Genomic DNA, 24,615 nt, shown 5'->3' with positions numbered 1-24,615 from the left:
TTTGAGTGTGGTTTTGGGAACTATATTTCTACAGTACAGCATATAACAATTTAAATTTGTACAGGGATTTTTTGTGTGTGGTTTTGGGAACTATATTTCTACTGTACAGCATATAACAATTTAAATGTGTACAGGCACTTTTTGTGTGTGGTTTTGGGAACTATATTTCTACTGTACAGAATATAACAATTGAAATTTGTACAGGAATTTTTTGTGTGTGGTTTTGGGAGCTATATTTCTACAGTACAGAATATAGCAATTGACATTTCTACGGGGATTTCCTGTGTTGTTTTGGGAACTATATTTCTACAGTACAGAATATAACAATTGAAATTACTACAGGGATTTTCTGTATGTGGTTTTGGGAACTATATTTCTACTGTACAGCATAAAACAATGGAAATTTCTACAGGGATTTTCTGTATGTGGTGTTGGGAACCATATTTCTACTGTACAGCATAAAACAATTGACATTTGTACAGGGAATTTCTCTGTGTGGTTTTGGGAACTATATTTCTACAGTACAGAATATAACAATTTACATTTATATAGGGATTTTCTGTATGTGGTTTTGGGAAGTATATTTCTACTGTACAGCATAAAACTATTGAAATTTGTACAGGGATTTTCTGTGTGTGGTTTTGGGAACTATATTTCTACAGTACAGCATATAACAATTGAAATGTCTACAGGGATTTTCTGTATGTGCTTTTGGGAACTATAATTCTACTGTACAGCATATAACAATTGAAATTTGTACAGGGATTTTTTGTGTGTGGTTTTGGGAACTAAATTTCTACTGTACAGCATATAACAATTGAAATTTCTACAGGGATTTTCTGTGCTGTTTTGGGAACTATATTTCTACAGTACAGAATATAACAATGGAAATTTCTACAGGTATTTTCTGTATGTGGCGTTGGGAACCATATTTTTACTGTACAGCATAAAACAAGTGACATTTGTACAGGGAATTTCTATGTGTGGTTTTGGGAACTAAATTTCTACAGTACAGAATATAACAATTGACATTTCTACAGGGATTTTCTGTATGTGGTTTTGGGAACTATATTTCTACTGTACAGCATAAAACTATTGAAATGTGTACAGGGATTTTCTGTGTGTGGTTTTGGGAACTATATGTCTACAGTACAGCATATAACAATTGAAATGTCTACAGGGATTTTCTGTATGTGCTTTTGGGAACTATATTTCTACTGTACAGCATATAACAATTGAAATTTGTACAGGAATTTTTTTGAGTGTAGTTTTGGGAACTATATTTCTACAGTACAGCATATAACAATTTAAATTTGTACAGGAATTTTTTGTGTGTGGTTTTGGGAACTATATTTCTACTGTACAGCATATAACAATTGTAATTTGTACAGGAATTTTTTGTGTGTGGTTTTGGGAACTATATTTCTACTGTACAGCATATAACAATTGAAATTTCTACAGGGATTTTCTGTGTTGTTTTGGGAACTATATTTCTACAGTACAGAATATAACAATTGAAATTTCTACGGGGATTTCCTGTGTTGTTTTGGGAACTATATTTCTACTGTACAGCATATAACAATTTAAATGTGTACATGGACTTTTTGTGTGGTTTTGGGAACTATATTTCTACAGTACAGAATATGACAATTGAAATGTGTACAGGGATTTTCTGTGTGTGGTTTTGAGAACTATATTTCTACAGTACAGAATATAACAATTGACATTTCTACAGGGATTTTCTGTGTAGTTTTGGGAACTATATTTCTACATTGTAATACAGGCAATCAGAGCTCCTTAGAAACTGTAAATACTTATTTTGTGCACAATATTATATTGGTTCAAAAATAAACAGATGCTAATATGCATGATTTTATTAAAAATCGGAATAAACTTCAGGTTGTAACTGTTTTGGTTCAGTTTCCCCCAGCATGTGCGGGTAATTAGTCAACAATTAACCAGAATAAGAAAAGTGATGTAGCTAATCGGCTAACTTGCTAGCTAAAACTGGTTGTTCGACAGCTAACTGGAAGCATAGTATCTGATAATTACCTCTGGAAGTCCGCACACACCTTTGTCTGCATACGGAGAGAGACCAGCAGCATAATTCACAGACATTGCACTTATTTCTGGAATGTATTTGCTAAAATGTATTCGAAAGCCGCAGTTATTTTTCCCTTAAGCGTCCCTTCCTACTGACGTCATCACTTCGCGCCACACAAGGTGGTTTGATTTTATTTTATTTTTTAATATAGCTTCTTTTTTTTAAACGAGGCACTTAAGTACTTATCTGGGGTCCAACAACAAGTGTATTTGTGATTAATATTGTGAATTTATGTAAAGTAGTTTAAAAAAAGATGGAATAGCCATTTGAGGCGGCTGCTAAGCATATCGTTCAGGTTCCTGTGCGGTTTCAAAATAAAATACTGTGTTCGTAAATGACAGTAGTTTTGTTCGTAATATTTTATATGACATTGTTATTGAAATAAAGATCACAAGCGAACACAATTGCCGGAAAACAAACTAGCAGGAAGTCATTTTCTAATTGGGTTAATAATTTTAAATTATCAATTAAATCTTGGAAAATAGTTAAAAATACAAAAGCCCTTAAATTGATTTCGTTATTGCAGATATTTAAAGTGATTTAGATTAGCCTTTTTTTTATCTGTTAGAATTTTATCCTATTTTTTTATTATTATTTTTGGATTTGCCATTTGAGGCTGCTGCTAAGGATCGTTCAGGTTCCTGTGCGTTTACAAAATAAAATACTGTGTTCGTAAATGACGGTAGTTTTGTTTGTAATATTTTATGTAACATTGTTATTGAAATAAAGATCACAAAAAATAACGAGAACAAACACAATTGCCGGAAAACAAACTAGCAGGAAGTCATTTTCTAATTGGCTTAATAATTTAAAATGATCAATTAAATCTTGGGAAATAGTTAAAAATACAAAAGCTCTTAAATTGATTTCGTTATTGCAGAAATTTAAAGTGATTTAGATCAGCCTTTTTTTGTCTGTTAGAATTGAATGCTATTTTTTATTATTATTTTTGGATTTGCCATTTGAGGCGGCTGCTAAGCATATCGTTCAGGTTCCTGTGCGGTTTCAAAATAAAATACTGTGTTCTTAAATGATACTAGTTTTGTTCGTAATATTTTATATAACATTGGTATTGAAATAAAGATTTAAAAAAACAACGAGAACGGACATAATTGCCGGAAAACAAAATAGCAGGAAGTCATTTTCTAATTGGCTTAATCATTTTTAAATTATCAATCTTGGAAAATAATAAAAAATACAAAAGCCCGTAAATTGATTTCAATATTGCAGAAATTTAAAGTGATTTAAATTAGCCTTTTTTTGTCTGTTAGAATTGTATCCAATTTTTGTATTGTAATTTTATCATTCTATTTGTATTTGCTTTAGTTTTCTTTCCTTTACATGTTTTGCGGAAGACAGTACTTGCTCAACCTGATGGATGTTTGAAATTGTTGAGGCTTGTTGAAAGTGCCGGACGGATGGAGAATATGTTTGTATGTACACTGTTCAATGAATAAATAAAAAATAAAATACATTTGAAAAAAAATAGCAGGAAGTGACGTTGTGTGTATGTGTGGACTGATCGAGTCTTCCGATACCGGTCGGGTAATCGGTCGATGCGTTCACTGGTATAGAGAAAACAAGACAACTATTCTAATTATTTACTCCACTTAGATTTTGTTCCAATAAATCTTTATTCCCCATTTTTAAATAGCCAAAAAAAATCAAAAAAATAAACATGTGATCACCATCCATACAGCTACATGTGCATCAATCGGGGTAACTCGGAGAAAGATCCACTAAGTCGAATGCAATTGAATAATCCTGAGAAATTCAGTGTGAAATCCAATTGAGCAGATGGAATAAATCAACGATGCCGATGAAAAATAGACACAAAGAAACACTAAAAAATATATCAAAATACGTAAGCTTACCACTAACACAAACAGTAAAATAAAAATATAGTGGCTTTGTTATTTTCCCACGTCCAGACTTTCATTATAATTCTGACTGACACTGCAACATCATCTTTTCTACACAGGCTGTTAAGATGCCAAACCTAAAAAAAAAAACTCACAAAAAAAACATTCTCAAGCAAGGCTGCAGGCATTAAGTCTAACCACAAGAAAAAGAGACTAATATTGCTTGCAGGAAGCAGAAATGGAAAGACAAAAATACTTTTCAGGGGGCATAAAAAAAACCGTTAAGTTTAGTCAGGCTTTTAACCTGAGTAAAAACTATTGTGATCAGCAAACACTACACCCTCCTCCTAGATGAATTATCCCCACACATTCTTAATGTGCTGACAAATGTAAATATTAATTCCACCATTAAAATGACAAGAACACACCCAGCAGTAACCAGAGGAGACACAGCAATACTTTCAGGATAATACAAATTGTTAGACAGTTTGACCCAGCCAGTTATGAGCGTTCGGTCCTCTTTTTGTACGACCAGACCATTAGCTTCCAAACAGAATTAGAAAGAAAAACAATTCAAGGTGTTCTGGCATGCAGACTACGACGCCTGGGGAAAGTCCCGATCCGTGTATTGTTTTAGTCCACTTCACCAGGAAGTCGCTGAGACTGAATACTGGCGAGCAAAACCCACAACCAGGAAGGGAAGTTACAATGGAAGAAAAAGTTTGTAAGGGTTTGCATCAGTGCAACGTGGCATCAACCCCACACGACCTTTGACATTAGAAGCGACATGAAGTTTAGTCCCTCTGGTTCCAGGAGGAAAATGAAAAACTGGACTGAACATGTGACATTTTCCTTGCTGGTGCAAAATCCACATCAGCAGCCCATCAATTTTAGCTTTAACAAAGAGCGCACAAGCTAAGGTCAAATTAGCTCATTTTCATTGGTTTACAAACGGGAGCCGTCAAATATTTCTCACTTGCCGATGACCCCGGCAGCAAAAAAAGGGACATCGCGCGTGTCAGCAAAGATTGGTCGAGCTGAGGGGAGAGAAAAAAAAAAAGAAAAAAAAAAAAAAAAAAGGCATGTCATGACTCCTCGTTGCCCGAGTCGTCTTCGTCGTAGCAGCAGTCGCCGTCGCCGTCCTCCACATCGTCGTCGTCGTAATAATAGTCATAGAAGAGGTCGGAGCCCTCGTCGGGAGGCGGGGCGCGTGTGCGGACGCAGTACTCTGCCAGCGTGGTGGGCACCTTCACGCCGTCGCGCTCCGCCTCGGCTTTGGTGGCCACGACTTGTTTTCTGAAGGATGGCATTATTTGTTGGGACACCGAATTCACATTTTTGTGCGTTCATTTGAAATGACGACTGTGTCTCGCCGTTTACCTGATGATCTCCACGTATTCACGGTCTTTGCCCTTGCTGTCCCTCCATTTTCGGTACATGACGGAGGCGTCCACGTTGGCAGGAGAGAAGGTGTTTGGCTCGTTCAGCAGCGAGATTACGCTCAGCAAAATAGTTCTGGAAGCACAAAATGAGGGCGGCACCATCAGAGGCTGCTACATGCTGACAGTACAGTGGTACACAAGTTGTCACGTTGTGTAAATGGTAAATAAAAAGAGAACACAATGATTTGGAAATCCTTTTCAACTCATATTCAATTGAATAGACTGCAAAGACAAGATATTTTATGTTCCCCCACCGAAACTTCTTTTTTTTTTGTGCAAGTAATCATGAACTTAGAATTTAAAGGCCTACTGAAAGCCACTACTACCGACCACGCAGTCTGATAGTTTATATATCAATGATGAAATCTTAACATTGCAACACATGCCAATACGGCCGGGTTAACTTATAAAGTGACATTTTAAATTTCCCGCAAAACTTCCGGTTGAAAACATCTATGTATGATGACGTATGCACGTGACATCAATCGTTGGAACGGAAGTATTCGGACACATTGTATCCAATTAAAAAAGCTCTGTTTTCATCTCAAAATTCCACGGTATTCTGGACATCTGTGTTGGTGAATCTTTTGCAATTTGTTTAATGAACAATGAAGACTGCAAAGATTAGCGGCTGGCTGTAGCAACACAACCAGGAGTACTTTGAGTCGGATAGCAGACGCGCTATCCGACGCTAGCCGCCGACCGCATCGATGATCGGGTGAAGTCCTTCGTCGCGCCGTCGATCGCTGGAACGCAGGTGAGCACGGGTGTTGATGAGCAGATGAGGGCTGGCTGGCGTAGGTGGATAGCTAATGTTTTTAGCATAGCTCTGTGAGGTCCCGTAACTAAGTTAGCTTCAATGGCGTCGTTAGCAACAGCATTGCTTGGCTTCGCCAGGCGGTACAGCATTAACCGTGTGGTTACAGGTCCAGAGTTTGGTAGTATTGTTGATCTTCTATCTATCCTTCCAGTCAGGGGCTTATTTCGTCTGTTTCTATATGCAGTTAAGCACGATGCTATCACGTTAGCTCCGTAGCTAAAGTGCTTCACCGATGTATTGTCGTGGAGATAAAAGTCACTGTGAATGTCCATTTCGCGTTCTCGACTCTCATTTTCAAGAGGATATAGTATCCGAGGTGGTTTAAAATACAAATCCGTGATCCACAATAGAAAAAGGAGAAAGTGTGGAATCCAATGAGCCAGCTTGTACCTAAGTTACGGTCAGAGCGAAAAAAGATACGTCCTGCACTGCACTCTAGTCCTTCACTCTCACATTCCTCATCCACAAATCTTTCATCCTCGCTCAAATTAATGGGGTAATCGTCGCTTTCTCGGTCCGAATCGCTCTCGCTGCTGGTGTAAATGGGAAATGTGAGGAGCCTTCCAACCTGTGACGTCACGCTACTTCCGGTACAGGCAAGGCTTTTTTTTATCAGCGACCAAAAGTTGCGAACTTTATCGTCGATGTTCTCTACTAAATCCTTTCAGCAAAAATATGGCAATATCGCGAAATGATCAAGTATGACACATAGAATGGATCTGCTATCCCCGTTTAAATAAAAAAAATTCATTTCAGTAGGCCTTTAATGGCAGCAACACATTGCAAAAAAGGCATTTTTACCAGTGTGTTACATGGCCTTTCCTTTTAACAACACTCAGTAAAGGTTTGGGAACTGAGAAAACACATTTTTGAAGTGGAATTATTTCCCATTCTTGCTTGATGTACAGCTTAAGTTGTTCAACAGTCCGCGGTATGCCGATATCCGATATTCCAATATTGTCCAACTCTTAATTACCAAAATCAAAACCTTCTTTGGTTTTTTAAAAATGTATATTATGTTTATAAACCCAGGAAATACGTCCCTGGACACCTGAGGACTTTGAATATGACCAATGTATGATACTGTAACTACTTGGTATCGGATCGATACCTAAATGTGTGGTATCATCCAAAACTAATGTAAAGTATCAAAGAAGAGAAGAATAAGTGATTATTACATTTTAACAGAAGTGTAGATAGAACATGTTAAAACAGAAAATAAGCGGATATTAACAGTAAATAAAGAAGTAGAATAATAATACATTTTTACAGTTTGTCCCTCATAATGTTGACAAATCATAGAATGATAAATGACACAATATGTTACGGCAGACCTGGGCATTCTGCGGCCCGCGGGCCGCATCCGGCCCTTTGTACGTCCCTGTCCGGCCCGCGTGAGGCCAATTATAAATTACAAAATACATTTCAAAAAGTATCTATGTCGAGTGTGCAATACAATGGTGCTGCTTTTGTTTTGAAAAGCGTTATTTGTATTACTTCCGTGTGGACGTATGCGTGTGCGTGATTGTGAGTGAATGTGAACAGCTGCAATCACTAATTACAAAATAAAGTTGAAAAAACATCTATGTCGTGCGCGCAATACAACTGTGCTGCTTTTATTTTGAAAATTATTATTTATGGGCGTGTGTCAGTGTGTAACCTGCGAGTGAAGGTGCACATGCAGCGACAAGTGATGCACGGTTTACACCCGAGACGCTAAAAAGAGAAAAGTTGATGAAGAATGGCGTGTTTTCAACAAGACGTGGACTGCAAAGCAACGTCCCCTCTAAGGTGCGTGCCTGCGCAATTGCGCACTGCTTAAGCGTCTGCTGCGCGCAGCAAGTATATGCCGCGCACTAAATCAAATCCCATCTGAATTCTAAACAAAATAAACACATTTATTCTATGTAATTTTGCAATGCAACTTTGAGTGACAGTGACAACAAGCGGCCCTAACGGTGTTCGTCAACACCGTTCAATTATTGTAACGTCTATCGAGATGCTTCGAGGACAGGAATTATATCGATCACTTTATTGAGCAAAACTGTTTATATTCGGACATAACCACACCAAAAACATGAGTAAAACACTACTATCTCGAAAAAGTAGTCCTTTTCTGCCGTACAAACCAGGCCAAAACCAACTTGTCATCTGTCACCAACACGCATACCCCTAAACCACTGGTGCGTTTATGGCCACACAAAAAGTCGGACAACTCAAACACCACGCAAAGTTACACTATGACTCCTCAGTCATACGTGTGCTTATTTTACTGTCATTTATTATTAATGTTAATTTATTTATATTAGTCATGGAATGCTGTTACACACACTATGTTGAAGTATTACTATTATTATTAATTATTATTATTATTATTTATCTTACGGTATACATCAAAAATAATATTGAGCAAAATTGAATTGAAATATTGTCGATGTGGCCCTCCAGCAGTGCTCGGGTTGCTCATGCGGCCCCCGGTAAAAATTAATTGCCCACCCCTGTGTTACGGCATACGTCAGCAGACTAATTAGTTGTTTACTTACTACTAAAAGGGATCTGATGGCGTTGTGGCTTGTGCAGCCCTTTGAGACACTCGTGATTTAGGGCTATATAGGTAAATAGTGATTGATTGATTGATTGATTGAAAAGACAAGTTGTCTCTAGCATGTTCACTATTTTATTTAAGGCCTAAATTGATAGCAATAATAAACAAAAGTTTAATGTAGCCTAAGATTTTTTGTTCAAATAAAGCCAATAATGCCATTTTTTTGGTCCCCTTTATTTAGAAAAGTATCGAAATACATTTTGGTACCGGTACTAAAATATTGGGATTGGAGCAACCCTACAGCCAAGTAGTGCAAAAATCAATTTGACACAAATTGATTTCATAAAACAGTTAAAGATTTTAAGATTGCGACGGCTTGACTCTGGAACACACTATTTCCATTATAATCGACTAGAGATGTCCGATAATGGCTTTTTTACCGATATCCGATATTGTCCAACTCTTAATTACCAAAATCAAAACCTTCTTTGGTTTTTTAAAAATGTATATTATGTTTATAAACCCAGGAAATACGTCCCTGGACACCTAAGGACTTTGAATATGACCAATGTATGATACTGTAACTACTTGGTATCGGATCGATACCTAAATGTGTGGTATCATCCAAAACTAATGTAAAGTATCAAAGAAGAGAAGAATAAGTGATTACCGGTATTACATTTTAACAGAAGTGTAGATCGAACATGTTAAAACAGAAAATAAGCAGATATTAACAGTAAATAAAGAAGTATAATAATAATACATTTTTGCAGTTTGTCCCTCATAATGTTGACAAATTATAGAATGATAAATGACACAATATGTTACTGCATACGTCAGCAGACTAATTAGTTGTTTACTTACTACTAAAAGGAATCTGATGTCGTTGTGGCTTGTGCAGCCCTTTGAGACACTCGTGATTTAGGGCTATATAGGTAAATAGTGATTGATTGATTGATTGAAAAGACAAGTTGTCTCTAGTATGTTCACTATTTTATTTAAGGCCTAAATTGATTGCAATAATAAACAAAAGTTAAATGTAGCCTAAGATTTTTTGTTCAAATAAAGCCAATAATGCCATTTTTTTTGGTCCCCTTTATTTAGAAAAGTATCGAAATACATTTTGGTACCGGTACTAAAATATTGGGATCGGCGCAACCCTACAGCCAAGTAGTGCAAAAATCAATTTGACAAAAATTGATTTCATAAAACAGTTAAAGATTTTAAGATTGCGACGGCTTGACTCTGGACCACACTATTTCCATTATAATCGACTAGAGATGTTCGATAATGGCTTTTTTGCCGATATCCGATATTGTCCAACTCTTAATTACCGATTCTGATATCAACCGATACCGATATATACAGTCGTGGAATGAACACATTATTATGCCTAATTTTGTTGTGATGCCCCGCTGGATGCATTAAACAATGTGACAAGGTTTTCCAAAATAAATCAACTCAAGTTATGGGAAAAAATGCCAACATGGCACTGCCATATTTATTATTGAAGTCACAAAGTGCATTATTTTTTTTAACATGCCTCAAAACAGCAGCTAGGAATTTGGGACATGCTCTCCCTGAGATAATCCTGATACCCACTACAACTATGGGAAATACTATACTTTGACTTTCACAAAGTGAATTATTTTTTTTTAAACATGCCTCAAAACATCAGCTACAAAAACAATGAAGGCACACAGCTTCAGTCCAGAGTATACTAAAGTAATAAAGTAAACAATAATATAGTCCTCATTTAGTGCAAGACTGCCTTGTATACTGTATAACAGGGAATTATAAACTGGTCTCAATCTGAACAGCTGATATGGGCATCTACATCAACTATATGATTTGTCTGAGAAGCTGGACAGGACAAAAAAAATAAAAAAATAAATAACTTTTTGAAACCGATACCGATCATTTCCGATTAGAGATGTCCGATAATATCGGCAGGCCGATATTATCGGCCGATATATGCGTTAAAATGTAATATCGGAAATTATCGGTATCGTTTTTTTTTTTTTTTTCTTCAATTAAATCAACATAAAAAACACAAGATACACTTACAATTAGTGCACCAACCCAAAAAACCTCCCTCCCCCATTTACACTCATTCACACAAAAGGGTTGTTTCTTTCTGTTATTAATATTCTGGTTCCTACATTATATATCAATATATATCAATACAGTCTGCAAGGGATACAGTCCGTAAGCACACATGATTGTGCGTGCTGCTGGTCCACTAATAGTACTAACCTTTAACAGTTAATTTTACTAATTTTCATTCATTACTAGTTTCTATGTAACTGTTTTTATATGGTTGTACTTTCTTTTTTATTCAAGAAAATGTTTTTAATTTATTTATCTTATTTTACTATTTTTTTTAAAAAGTACCTTATCTTCACCATACCTGGTTGTCCAAATTAGGCATAATAACGTGTTAATTCCACGACTGCATACATCGGTTGATATCGGTATCGGTTGATATCGGTATCGGTAATTAAAGAGTTGGACAATATCGGAATATCGGATATCGGCAAAAAGCCATTATCGGACATCCCTATTTCCGATATTACATTTTAAAGCATTTATCGGCCAATATTATCGGACATCTCTATAATCGACCCCTATATGGGAACATTTATTTTGAAAGGAGCGCCTTGCAACAAATTGTCTTGTTTTTTCGCGGAACATGGAGTTGGGGTGTCTATCTACAGTGTCATTTATTGAGGTCCACTCGCTGTATTGTGCAGGTAAACCACAGACGTTGGCTGGGAGACATTCCAGCGATTGATGTCAGAGCAACGTGGTCCTCTTGAGAAAGGAGGTGTGTGATGCCATACATGTACGAGTCGAGAGAGGTACACGGCTAGACTTCATGAAGATTCCTGCTCACCGGACATTCTGGGTGGGATTCCATCTCTCTGATGGTAGTTCTCCACTTTGCGGGTCGTCCACTGGAGGGTGCAATATGGAAATGCACACGTCTCCGTTCTGAAACAGAGGTATTGTGTAATTGATTGATGAATGTAGTGTGTAGTTGACATGTTTTCACTATGCACTCATGGGTTTTCTTCTACACCAGATCAGGGCAAATTAAGGCCCGGTAAAGTTTTCAATCTGGCCCGCCGGACATTCCCAAATATTCTTTTTAGATGTTTAAGATGTAAAGAGTAGCTGCCATTATGATGTGCAGTGATGTTTTCTAATGACCGTAAGTCTTCAACTATACTAAGTCTTTCAATGGTTGGAATCTGCACTTTTGCATGATATACTAGTTACTATGGTCATCTAATCAGTTACTATGGTCATCTAATTAGTTACTTTGGTCATCTAATTAGTTACTATGGTCATTTAATTAGTTACTATGGTCATCTAATTAGTTACTATGGTCATCTAATTGGTTACTATGGTCATATAATTAGTTACTATGGTAATCTAATTACTTACTATGGTCATCTAATTAGTTACTATGGTCATCTAATTAGTTACTATGGCAATGTAAATCACAGCAGCTCAGACGAGGCACCAAGCAGTGTGGGTGGGGAGCGTTTCCACAGAGTGTTTCCAGAGCCTGAAATGTGGGTGTCAGGGATAGACGCGGAAGATTTTTACAACAAAGTACTAAAACTTAGTGATGTATCAGATTGTAGGTGGATTTATTTTTTACCCTTCGCATTCATATTTTTGTTGCATTTCCGTTGCGTTTCACTTGATTGTAAAATATGTCGATGGAGAGGGGGTGTGACGTCACACCCCCTCTCAATATCGTTGTCAATATTCAGTGTTTTATCGTTCATAGTTAATATTGTAAATCCCACATTCTTTATTTTCATGTACATTCTAGGCGTCTCATTCAGTAAAAACATTTAAAATTCCATTCTGTTTTTTTAGGTGGTCTGTCTCAACCTACTCAGTGGCCTAGTGGTTAGAGTGTTCGCCCTGAGATGGGTAGGTTGTGAGTTCAAACCCCGGCCGAGGCATACCAAAGACTATAAAAATGGGAGCCATTACCCCCTTGCTTGGCACTCAGCATCAAGGGTTGGAATTGGGGGTTAAATCACCAAAAATGATTCCCGGGCGCGGCCACCGCTGCTGCCAACTGCTCACACACATATGTATGTGTGTGTATATATATATATATATATATATATATATATATATATATATATATATATATATATATATATATATATATATATATAATGTGTGTGTGTGTATATATATAATGTGTGTGTGTATGTATATATATATATATACATATTTATACACACATAAGTATGTATGTGTGTGTATATATATGTATGTATGTATGTATATATAATGCATATACGCACGCACACACATTATATATATATATATATATATATATATATATATATATATATATATATATATATATATATATATATATATATATATATATATATATATATATATATATATATATAATGTGTGTGTGTGTATATATATATATATATATATATATATATATATAATGTGTGTGTGTATATATAAATATATAATGTGTGTGTGTATATATATATATATATATATATATATATATATAAAATGTGTGTGTGTGTGGGTGTGTATACATAATGTGTGTGTGTATATATATATATATATATACACACACGTGTATGTATGTGTGTGTGTATATATGTATGTATATATATAATGCACGCACGCGCATGCACGCGCAAACACACACACACACACAATTGTAGTGTCTTCAAAGTGTGCAGTTTTTTACTAAAATAGTGACTTTTGGTTGAGGCTAGAACCAATTATTCATGTTTACATTCTTATGGGGAACTTTTCTTCACAAAAAAAACAATTTGGTTTACAAACGATGTTCAAGAACTATTTAAGTTAGCAAACTGAGGTTCCACTGTACTAGTTTTTGATAAATAAAAAAAAAAACTTGTTTCAAAATATGGCTGTCATTTGTATGTATTGGTTTCTTTAAAAAGTAGGGGAATAAATCAGGGGGAAAAAATCGTAAATCAATTTTTATGTGAAAAAAATCAAGAGATTTCAGTTTTAGGCCATATTGGCCAGGCTTTGAACAGTGTCACAATCACCTCATATATGTTGGGATGCCACATCTTGGTGAGGAACCTGAAGGAAGGTGGGGAATAAGGGTAGTCCATAGGGAACTTGATCCGAGCCTAGAACATACAGTTGAGTTGAGTTTGAGTTTATTTGGAACATGCAAGCATACAACATGATACATCACAATTTCCAGTTCCTCTATTCAACATGTTGGAAAAGGAGTAGGAAGAAGCAGAGCTTATTTAATCCTACCCCTTTTCCTTTACATAGCAGTTGCTAATACTTTTGTTCAATTCCTGTTCTCAATTTATTCAAAATGTACTCCATAAGTAATTACAATCAAAATAAATAAATAATAATTGGTGAAGTAAGTTATATTGCATATGGTGAGATGAGTAAGATTATCTTGAAAATTAATGGGTGAATGTGGAAAAACTGTCAAAGCGCTTTGAGTACCTTGAAGGTAGAAAAGCGCTATACAAGTATAACCCATTTATTTATAAAATGAATGAATGGATGAAATGAATTCAGAATGTTTATCATGGTTCTTCTTCTTTGTACTTTGTAGACACTTTTAAGTTTGAAGAGTTTCTTGAAGTGGATCATATTAGTACATTGTTTGATTTCTTTGCTTAATTTAATTTAATTCCACATACTGATATACTAAAGGTGTTCAGTGTTGTACGTGCGTACACATTTTTTAAATTACATTTCTCTCTAAGGATATATTTCTCCTCTTTTGTTGAGAAGAATTGTTGTACATTCTTGGCTAGCAGATTATAGTTTGCTTTGAGTATAATTTTAGCTGTTTGCAAATTCACTATGTGGTGGAATTTCAGTATTAGTGATTCAATGAATAAAGGGTTTGTATGTTCTCTATATCCATTATGTATTATTATAACTGATCTTTTTGTAACACAGTTAATGAATGAAGTGTACTTTTGTAGTTATTTCCCATATTTCTACACAATAACTCAGATATGTAACACTAGTGAGCAGTAGAGAATTGAGTGATTTTTGGTCTAGAACATGTTTTGCTTTTATTCATTATTGACGTGCTTCTTGCTATTTTATGTTGTATATTTTTTATATGAGATTTCCAGTTCAATTTATCAATCATTATACCTAGAAATTTGGTTTCATTTACTCTTTCAATTTCTATTCTGTTTATTTGTATTTGTGTTTGACTTTCTCTTCTACTGTTACCAAATAGCATTATTTTAGTTTTACTGAGATTCAAAGATAGTCTGTTTTTGTCAAACCATCTTTTTAATGTGTTCATTTCTTCTGTTATTATTTGTATTAGCTTCTGTGTGTTCTCTCCTGAATAAAACACAGTTGTATCATCCGCAAATATTACTAACTTTACAAATGTCGTTTATATAGAGATTGAATAATTTAGGTCCTAGTATTGATCTCTGATGTACGCCACAGGATATATTTAGCGTTGTAGACGTGTGTTCGCCTAGCTTCACGTATTGTTTCCTGTTCGTTAAATAGGTTCTAATCCAGTTTAAGACCGAACCTCTGATAACATACCGTTTTAGTTTTTTGGTCAAAATATTGTGATTAATTGTGTCAAATGCTTTAGTTAGATCCATCAACACTGCTGCCGCACATTTTTGTACTATTTATTGCATTGGTAATTTATTCTGTAATTTCAATTAAAGCCATCGAAGTTGAAACATTAGCTCTGTATCCATATTGGTTCTCAGCGAGTATTCTATTTTTGTTTGTGAAACTCTAATCTGTTATTGAACAGTTTTTTCAATGATTTTAGAAAATTGTAAAGAAACAGGTGTATAATTTGTAAATTGGTGTTTGTCTCCATTCTTGTAAATTGGTGCAACTTTAGCTATTTTCATTTTGTTTGGGAATTTACCTGTTTGAAATGATACGTTGCTAATATATGTTAATAGTCGTATCAATTCCTAGATATGGTCGAAACTATTTAAAGTGCAATACGCATAATAAACGCAACATTATTAATATTGTTACTTCGGATAATTTCAACAAACAATCCTCAAAACAGCCCACTACCTATAATATGGGCTTTTTAAACATAAGATCATTATCTTCCAAAACGTTATTAGTTAATGAAGTCATTAGAGACAACAAACTTGACGTCGTTGGTCTCGCCGAGACCTGGCTCAAACCAGACGATTTTTTTGCGCTAAATGAAGCATCTCCTCCTGGATATACCAATACACATGTTGCCAGACCTCTTAAAAGGGGAGGGGGTGTCGCACTAATATACAATGAAAACTATAATCTTACACCTAACCTAAATAATAAATATAACTCGTTTGAGGTGCTCACTTTGAGGTTTGTCACACCGCTGCCTCTCCACCTGGCTGTTATCTACCGCCCCCCTGGGCCCTATTCGGACTTCATCAGTGAATTCTCAGAGTTTGTTGCTGATCTAGTGACACACGCCGACAATATAATCATAATGGGGGACTTTAATATCCATATGAATACCCCATCGGACCCTCCATGCGTGGCGCTCCAGACTATAATTGATAGCTGTGGTCTTACACAAATAATAAATGAACCCACGCATCGCAACGGTAATACGATAGATCTAGTGCTTGTCAGGGGTGTCACCACCTCTAAAGTTACGATACTCCCGTACACTAAAGTAATGTCCGACCATTACCTTATAAAATTCGAAGTTCTGACTCATTGTCAACAAACTAATAATAATAATAATAACTACTATAGCACCCGCAACATTAATGCTGCCACAACGACGACTCTTACTGACCTACTGCCTTCGGTAATGGCACCATTCCCAAATTATGTGGGCTCTATTGATAACCTCACTAACAACTTTAATGACACCCTGCGCGACACCATTGATATTGTAGCACTGCTAAAGCTAAAAAGGGCCCCTAAAAGGCGTACCCCATGGTTTACAGAAGAAACTAAAGCCCAGAAATTATCATGTAGAAAGCTGGAACGCAAATGGCGTGCGACTAAACTTGAGGTCTTCCATCAAGCATGGTGTGATAGTTTAATAACTTATAAATGCATGCTTACCTCAGCTAAAGCTAAATATTACTCAAATCTCATCCACCTCAACAAAAATGATCCTAAATTTCTGTTTAGTACAGTAGCATCGCTAACCCAACAAGGGACTTCTCCCAGTAGCTCCACCCACTCAGCAGATGACTTTATGAATTTCTTTAATAAGAAAATTGAAGTCATTAGAAAAGAGATTAAAGACAATGCATCGCAGCTACAACTGGGTTCTATTAACACAAATACGACTGTATATACGACGGACACTGCCCTCCAAAATAGTTTCTCTCTCTTTGATGAAATAACATTGGGGGAATTGTCAAAATGTGTAAATGGGACAAAACAAACAACATGTTTACTTGACCCACTTCCTGGGAAACTTATCAAGGAGCTTTTTGTATTATTAGGTCCATCAGTATTAAATATTATAAACTTATCACTTTCCTCTGGCACTGTTCCCCTAGCATTCAAAAAAGCGGTTATTCATCCTCTACTCAAAAGACCTAACCTCGATCCTGATCTCCTGATAAACTACCGGCCGGTGTCCCACCTTCCGTTTATCTCGAAAATCCTCGAAAAAATTGTAGCACAGCAGCTAAATGAACACTTAGCGTCTAACAATCTCTGTGAACCTTTTCAATCCGGTTTCAGGGCAAATCACTCTACGGAGACAGCCCTCGCAAAAATGACTAATGATCTATTGCTAACAATGGATTCTGATGCTTCATCTATGTTGCTGCTTCTTGATCTTAGCGCCGCTTTCGATACTGTTGATCATAATATTTTATTAGAGCGTATCAAAACGCGTATTGGGATGACAGACTTAGCCTTGTCTTGGTTTAACTCTTATCTTACTGACAGGATGCAGTGTGTCTCCCATAACAATGTGACCTCGGACTATGTTAAGGTAACGTGCGGAGTTCCCTAGGGTTCGGTTCTTGGCCCTGCACTCTTTAGTATTTACATGCTGCCGCTAGGTGACATCATACGCAAATACGGTGTTAGCTTTCACTGTTATGCTGATGACACTCAACTCTACATGCCCCTAAAGCTGACCAACACGCCGGATTGTAGTCAGCTGGAGGCGTGTCTTAATGAAATTAAACAATGGATGTCCGCTAACTTTTTGCAACTCAACGCTAAGAAAACGGAAATGCTGATTATCGGTCCTGCTCAACACCGACATCTATTTAAAAATACCACCTTAACATTTGACAACCAAACAATTAAACAAGGTGACTCTGTAAAAAATCTGGGTATTATCTTCGACCCAACTCTCTCGTTTGAGTCACACATTAAGAGTGTTACTAAAACGGCCTTCTTTCATCTCCGTAATATCGCTAAAATTCGTCCCATTTTGTCCACAAGCGATGCTGAGATCATTATCCATGCGTTCGTTACATCTCGTCTCGATTACTGTAACGTTTTATTTTCGGGCCTCCCTATGTCTAGCATTAAAAGATTACAGATGGTACAAATTGCGGCTGCTAGACTTTTGACAAAAACAAGAAAGTTTGATCATATTACGCCTATACTGGCTCACTTGCACTGGCTTCCTGTGCACCTAAGATGCGACTTTAAGGTTTTACTACTTACGTATAAAATACTACACGGTCAAGCTCCTGCCTATCTTGCCGATTGTATTGTACCATATGTCCCGGCAAGAAATCTGCGTTCAAAGAACTCCGGCTTATTAGTGATTCCCAGAGCCCAAAAAAAGTCTGCGGGCTATAGAGCGTTTTCTATTCGGGCTCCAATACTCTGGAATGCCCTCCCGGTAAAAGTTAGAGATGCTACCTCAGTAGAAGCATTTAAGTCTCATCTCAAAACTCATTTGTATACTCTAGCCTTTAAATAGACTCCCTTTTTAGACCAGTTGATCTGCCGTTTCTTTTCTTTTCTTTTCTACTCTGCTCCAAACCCGGGGTGGACCGCTAGCCTGTTCATCAGATGGGGACATCTCATCGCTGCTGACCCGTCTCCACTCGGGATGGTTCCTGCTGGCCCCACTATGGACTGGACTCTCGCTGATGTGTTGGACTTTCACAATATTATGTCAGACCCACTCGACATCCATTGCTTTCGGTCTCCCCTAGAGGGGGGGGGTTACCCACATATGCGGTCCTCTCCAAGGTTTCTCATAGTCATTCACATTGACGTCCCACTGGGGTGAGTTTTCCTTGCCCGTATGTGGGCTCTGTACCGAGGATGTCGTTGTGGCTTGTACAGCCCTTTGAGACACTTGTGATTTAGGGCTATATAAATAAACATTGATTGATTGATTGATTGAATAGTCCTGTGATCTCTTCTATAACCATTTTTTATCGTTTCCATATCAATTCCATTACAATCAGTTGAAGTCTTAGATTTGCATTATTTCCATGAATGCCATTGATGTTGAGATGTTGGCTCTGTATCCGTATTGGTTGTCTGTGAGTTTCATTTTTATTTATGAATTTGTCCAATCTGTTGTTAAACAGTTTTTCAATGATTTTAGAAAATTATGGAAGTAGAGAAACAGCTCTGTAGTTTGTAAACTGGTGTTTGTCTCCACTCTTATGAACCGGTACGACTTTTGCTATTCTCATATTGTCTGGGAATTTGCCTGTTTGAAATGATAGGTTGCTGATATATGTTAAAGGTTCTGAAATATCTTCAATAACCTGTGTATCATTTCCATATCAATATCAGGTGAGGTCTTGGATTTACCTTTTTTCACAATATTGATTATTTCCTCCTGTGTCACATTATTGAGGAACATGGAGTTGGGATTTATATCTATGGTATCATTATTGTCCTCAATTGAAACTGGGTCTGGAATCCTTTCCTCCAAATTGGGTCCAATATTTACAAAGTAATTATTGAAGCTTTCAACTATTTACTTTAACCTACTCAGTGGCCTAGTGGTTAGAGTATCGGCCCCGAGATCGGTAGGTTGTGAGTCCAAACCCCGGCCAAGTCATACCAAAGACTAGAAAAAATGGGACCCATTACCTCCATAGTCCTCAATTGAAACTGGGTCTGGAATCCTTTCATCCAATATTTACAAAGTAATTATTGAAGCTTTCAACTACTTCCTTTAAACTTTAACCTACTCAGTGGCCTAGTGGTTAGAGTATCGGCCCTGAGATCGGTAGGTCGTGAGTCCAAACCCTGGCCGAGTCATACCAAAGACTATAAAAAACGGGACCCATTACCTCTATAGTACTTAATTGAAACTGGGTCTGGAATCCTTTCCTCCAAATTGGGTCCAATATTTACAAAGTAATTATTGAAGCTTTCAACTACTTCCTTTAAACTTTAACCTACTCAGTGGCCTAGTGGTTAGAGTATCGGCCCTGAGATCGGTAGGTTGAGTCCAAACCCCGGCCCAGTCATACCAAAGACTATAAAAAATGGGACCCATTACCTCCATAGTCCTCAATTGAAACTGGGTCTGGAATCCTTTCCTCCAATTTTGGTCCAATATTTACAAAGTAATTATTGAATCTTTCAACTACTTCCTTTAAACTTTAACCTACTCAGTGGCCTAGTGGTTAGAGTATCGGCCCTGAGATCGGTAGGTTGTGAGTCCAAACCCCGGCCGAGTCATACCAAAGACTATAAAAAATGGGACCCATTACCTCCATAGCCCTCAATTGAAACTGGGTCTGGAATCCTTTCCTCCAATTTTGGTCCAATATTTACAAAGTAATTATTGAAGCTTTCAACTACTTCCTTTAACCTACTCAGTGGCCTAGTGGTTAGAGTATCGGCCCTGAGATCGGTAGGTCGTGAGTCCAAACCCTGGCCGAGTCATACCAAAGACTGTAAAAAATGGGACCCATTACCTCCATAGTCCTCAACTGAAACTGGGTCTGGAATCCTTTCATCCAATTTTGGTCCAATATTTACAAAGTAATTATTGAAGCTTTCAACTACTTCCTTTAAACTTTAACCTACTCAGTGGCCTAGTGGTTAGAGTGTCTGCCCTGAGATCGGTAGGTCGTGAGTCCAAACCCCGGCCGAGTCATACCAAAGACTATAAAAAACGGGACCCATTACCTCCATAGTACTCAATTGAAACTGGGTCTGGAATCCTTTCCTCCAAATTGGGTCCAATATTTACAAAGTAATTATTGAAGCTTTCAACTACTTCCTTTAAACTTTAACCTACTCAGTGGCCTAGTGGTTAGAGTATCGGCCCTGAGATCGGTAGGTTGTGAGTCCAAACCCCGGCCGAGTCATACCAAAGACTATAAAAAATGGGACCCATTACCTCCATAGTCCTCAATTGAAACTGGGTCTGGAATCCTTTCATCCAATATTTACAAAGTAATTATTGAAGCTTTCAACTACTTCCTTTAAACTTTAACCTACTCAGTGGCCTAGTGGTTAGAGTGTCTGCCCTGAGATCGGTAGGTCGTGAGTCCAAACCCCGGCCGAGTCATACCAAAGACTATAAAAAACGGGACCCATTACCTCCACAGTACTCAATTGAAACTGGGTCTGGAATCCTTTCCTCCAAATTGGGTCCAATATTTACAAAGTAATTATTGAAGCTTTCAACTACTTCCTTTAAACTTTAACCTACTCAGTGGCCTAGTGGTTAAGAGTATCGGCCCTGAGATCGGTAGGTTGTGAGTCCAAACCCCGGCCGAGTCATACCAAAGACTATAAAAAATGGGACCCATTACCTCCATAGTCCTCAATTGAAACTTGGTCTGGAATCCTTTCATCCAATATTTACAAAGTAATTATTGAAGCTTTCAACTACTTCCTTTAAACTTTAACCTACTCAGTGGCCTAGTGGTTAGAGTGTCTGCCCTGAGATCGGTAGGTCGTGAGTCCAAACCCTGGCCGAGTCATACCAAAGACTATAAAAAAACGGGACCCATTACCTCCATAGTACTCAATTGAAACTGGGTCTGGAATCCTTTCCTCCAAATTGGGTCCAATATTTACAAAGTAATTATTGAAGCTTTCAACTACTTCCTTTAAACTTTAACCTACTCAGTGGCCTAGTGGTTAGATTATCGGCCCTGAGATCGGTAGGTTGTGAGTCCAAACCCCGGCCGAGTCATACCAAAGACTATAAAAAATGGGACCCATTACCTCCATAGTCCTCAATTGAAACTGGGTCTGGAATCCTTTCCTCCAATTTTGGTCCAATATTTACCAAGTAATTATTGAAGCTTTGAACTACTTCCTTTAACTTTTAACCTACTCAGTGGCCAAGTGGTTAGAGTGTCCGCCCTGAGATCGGTACGTCGTGAGTCCAAACCCCGGCTGAGTCATACCAAAGACTATAAAAAATGGCACCCATTACCTCCATAGTCCTCAATGAAACTGGGGCTGGAATCCTTTCCTCCAATTTTGGTCCAATATTTACAAAGTAATTATTGAAGCTTTCAACTACTTCCTTTATACTCAGTGGCCTAGTGGTTAGAGTGTCCGCCCTGAGATCGGTAGGTCGTGAGTCCAAACCCCGGGCGAATCATACCAAAGACTATAAAAAATGGGACCCATTACCTCCATAGTCCTTAATTGAAACTGGGTCTGGAATCTTTTCCTCCGATTTTGGTCCAATATTTACAAAGTAATTATTGAAGCTTTCAACTATTTACTTTAACCTACTCAGTGGCCTAGTGGTTAGAGTATCGGCCCTGAGATTGGTAGGTTGAGTCCAAACCCCGGCCGAGTCATACCAAAGACTATAAAAAATGGGACCCAATCCCTCCCTGCTTGGCACTCAGCATCAAGGGTTGGAATCGGGGGTTAAATCACCAAAAATGATTCCCGGGCGCGGCCACCGCTGCTGCTCACTGCTCCTCTCACCTCTCAGGGGGTAATAGGTCAAATGCAGAGAATAATTTCGCCACACCTAGTGTGTGTGTGACAATCATTGGTACTTTTTAACTTGTCTTTGAGTTCTCTCCTGAACAAAACTGGTAGTTATTTGCGTGTCATTGCTGTTGTGCATGGATTCTTACCTTAAAATAGCCGCCCTCGTAGTGAGTGTTGGGGGGTCCAAAAATGGCCACTTCCCAGTTGTACATATCAGCCTCGTCCACCAGTGTTATTTTAAACCCCTCGACGGGTTCTTCCTGAAGACTTTTCATTTCCAGCATGAGAGCTTTCTGTGAACTGGCGACATGAGAGCAATCGTGCTGCGCCATACTCGACACTTGGCTCCCTGAGGGTAGCTTTAATCGACAGCTGGCTTTGTTGTTGTGTTTTAAATATATATATATATAGCAGCGCAGCTAAATTCGACGCACTCGTCGAACAACACTGACAATGAAAACAGGCCAAACACGACAAAAATCGGGATCAATTATTTAGCGGCCACTCTCTCGCTGTCGTAAACTAACCAAAACATGTTGGCAATGCAGCAAAGAAGTCGCGGATATATAAGCCGTAAATCTACTGCTAGCTGCTGGCTAAAATAAGATAGCTAACGAACCAGCTGGAGCCCGACTTTACCTCGGCGCGCTCAGATTACACCGCCCCGTTGGTCAGGAACAAGTGGCCGGTTTTAAAAAGAAACGCCGAATTTAAACTATTATAAAGTACACAACGAACGTTCGGCGCAGTGATGTCATGCGGACTGTGTGAAGAATGTTGTTGAATAAGTCCTTTCTCCGCCTGAAAACAGGCAATTGTGCAATGTTGCACGGTGGGAGTTGTAGTCCAAATGATGTTTGTAAACATTGTCTTTTCGGCAATAAACGATCAGAAATACGGGTCAAATCCCCAAGAAAATGTCATGTTATGTATCATAAAATGGAGCCCGGTTAAAGCAAGTAAGGTATGCCTTGTGTTTGACATGTTTTTACGAGGAGAAAAAACATTTAGAACTACATTACCCAGTTTACATGACGTCACAACAACGCGCCGACCTAGTTTCACAATTAAAACGTTTTGATTGTTATAAACCAAACGGGTGTTGTTGATTTGATTTTGGAAGGATATTAATACAAAAACACCAGCGCAGATAAATTGTTAATTTGAATATAAATGATGAAGCTCTTTGTGACGTCGTAATTGTGAGCCCAAATTAGACGATGTACCCCTTTAGGTGTCTTTATTTTAGCCTGAGTAAAACAAGTTAAGAAAAAACATGTAAATCAGCACACGTTGCTTGAATTATGTATTTTATATTGGTGTATTATTATATTTATAGTATATTCAATGTTGGAGTGACTTATTTAGTTAACTTTTTTTTTTATAAACCTTTATTTATGTAACATTTACATACAAGCAAAGAAATAATAATAATCAAAACAAGTACAGAAACAGTACATTAACAGTACACAACAGCGCCAGAGGGTTGCAAACTCAATTAAGTAACTAAAATACAATGCAAAATATATATACATAACAAAGTGTAAAGCCAGAAGCGCACACAAGTTCCGTAAATAATCCAAATTTGGAGCACACCATCATCGTTTTCACAGCTGTTTGGTTGTCAGAGGTAGAAAGCGTTATAAAGTAAAGTTCAAATTATTTTTTAAAGGCACAAAAACAGGTCGAGTATTGTGAAACTTACATTTATGAATATAATACTTAGCCAATAGTATAATGAGGTTGCAAAGGTAAAATTCATTTTAAAACATTTTTTTATACAGTGTAAATCCAAATAGCACGTCTTTAAAACAAAAGTGTTGAACAAGTCCTTTCTCCACCTGAAAACAGGCAATTGTGCAATGTGCCACAGTGGGACTTGTAGTCCACGTGATGTTTGTAAACATTGTCTTTTCGGCAATAAACAATCAGAA

General features: G+C 37.4%; 2 protein-coding genes across 2 annotated transcripts in view; both read right to left on the bottom strand.

Moving 5' to 3' along the window:
• The window catches only part of sirt6 (sirtuin 6), a 31,884-nt gene extending 29,621 nt beyond the window's left edge, over positions 1-2,263 (bottom strand). The window contains exon 1 of the mRNA XM_062023446.1: positions 2,053-2,263. Coding sequence (XP_061879430.1) covers positions 2,053-2,118 — 66 coding nt within the window. The 5' untranslated portion in view covers positions 2,119-2,263. The remainder of the gene's footprint in view (positions 1-2,052) is intronic.
• A 1,462-nt stretch (positions 2,264-3,725) lies between these two features.
• Positions 3,726-23,490, bottom strand: cdc34b (cell division cycle 34 homolog (S. cerevisiae) b). Its single transcript, XM_062022182.1, has 5 exons — positions 22,828-23,490; positions 13,861-13,947; positions 11,670-11,767; positions 5,347-5,481; positions 3,726-5,262 (listed from the first exon to the last, which is right to left on the bottom strand). Exons 1-5 carry the CDS (start codon positions 23,011-23,013, stop codon positions 5,052-5,054), a joined length of 717 nt encoding a protein of 238 aa, XP_061878166.1. The 5' UTR covers positions 23,014-23,490; the 3' UTR covers positions 3,726-5,051.
• Positions 23,491-24,615: the final 1,125 nt, after the last annotated feature.

The sequence above is a fragment of the Entelurus aequoreus genome, linkage group LG16 (genome assembly GCF_033978785.1).
Source record: "Entelurus aequoreus isolate RoL-2023_Sb linkage group LG16, RoL_Eaeq_v1.1, whole genome shotgun sequence".
Classification (NCBI taxonomy): domain Eukaryota; kingdom Metazoa; phylum Chordata; class Actinopteri; order Syngnathiformes; family Syngnathidae; genus Entelurus; species Entelurus aequoreus.
Note: the sequence above shows the minus strand (reverse complement) of the source record. Positions and strands in the feature narration are given on the sequence as shown.

Excerpts from the sequence above, each read along its gene's own strand:
- cdc34b (XM_062022182.1), bottom strand. The coding sequence starts at position 23,013 with ATGGCGCAGCACGATTGCTCTCATGTCGCCAGTTCACAGAAAGCTCTC. Across the intron at positions 13,948-22,827 it reads ACGAGGGCGGCTATTTTAAG|GCTCGGATCAAGTTCCCTAT; the intron begins GTAAGAATCCAT and ends TGTATGTTCTAG. Across the intron at positions 5,482-11,669 it reads AATCCCACCCAGAATGTCCG|AACTATTTTGCTGAGCGTAA; the intron begins GTGAGCAGGAAT and ends TTGTGCTTCCAG.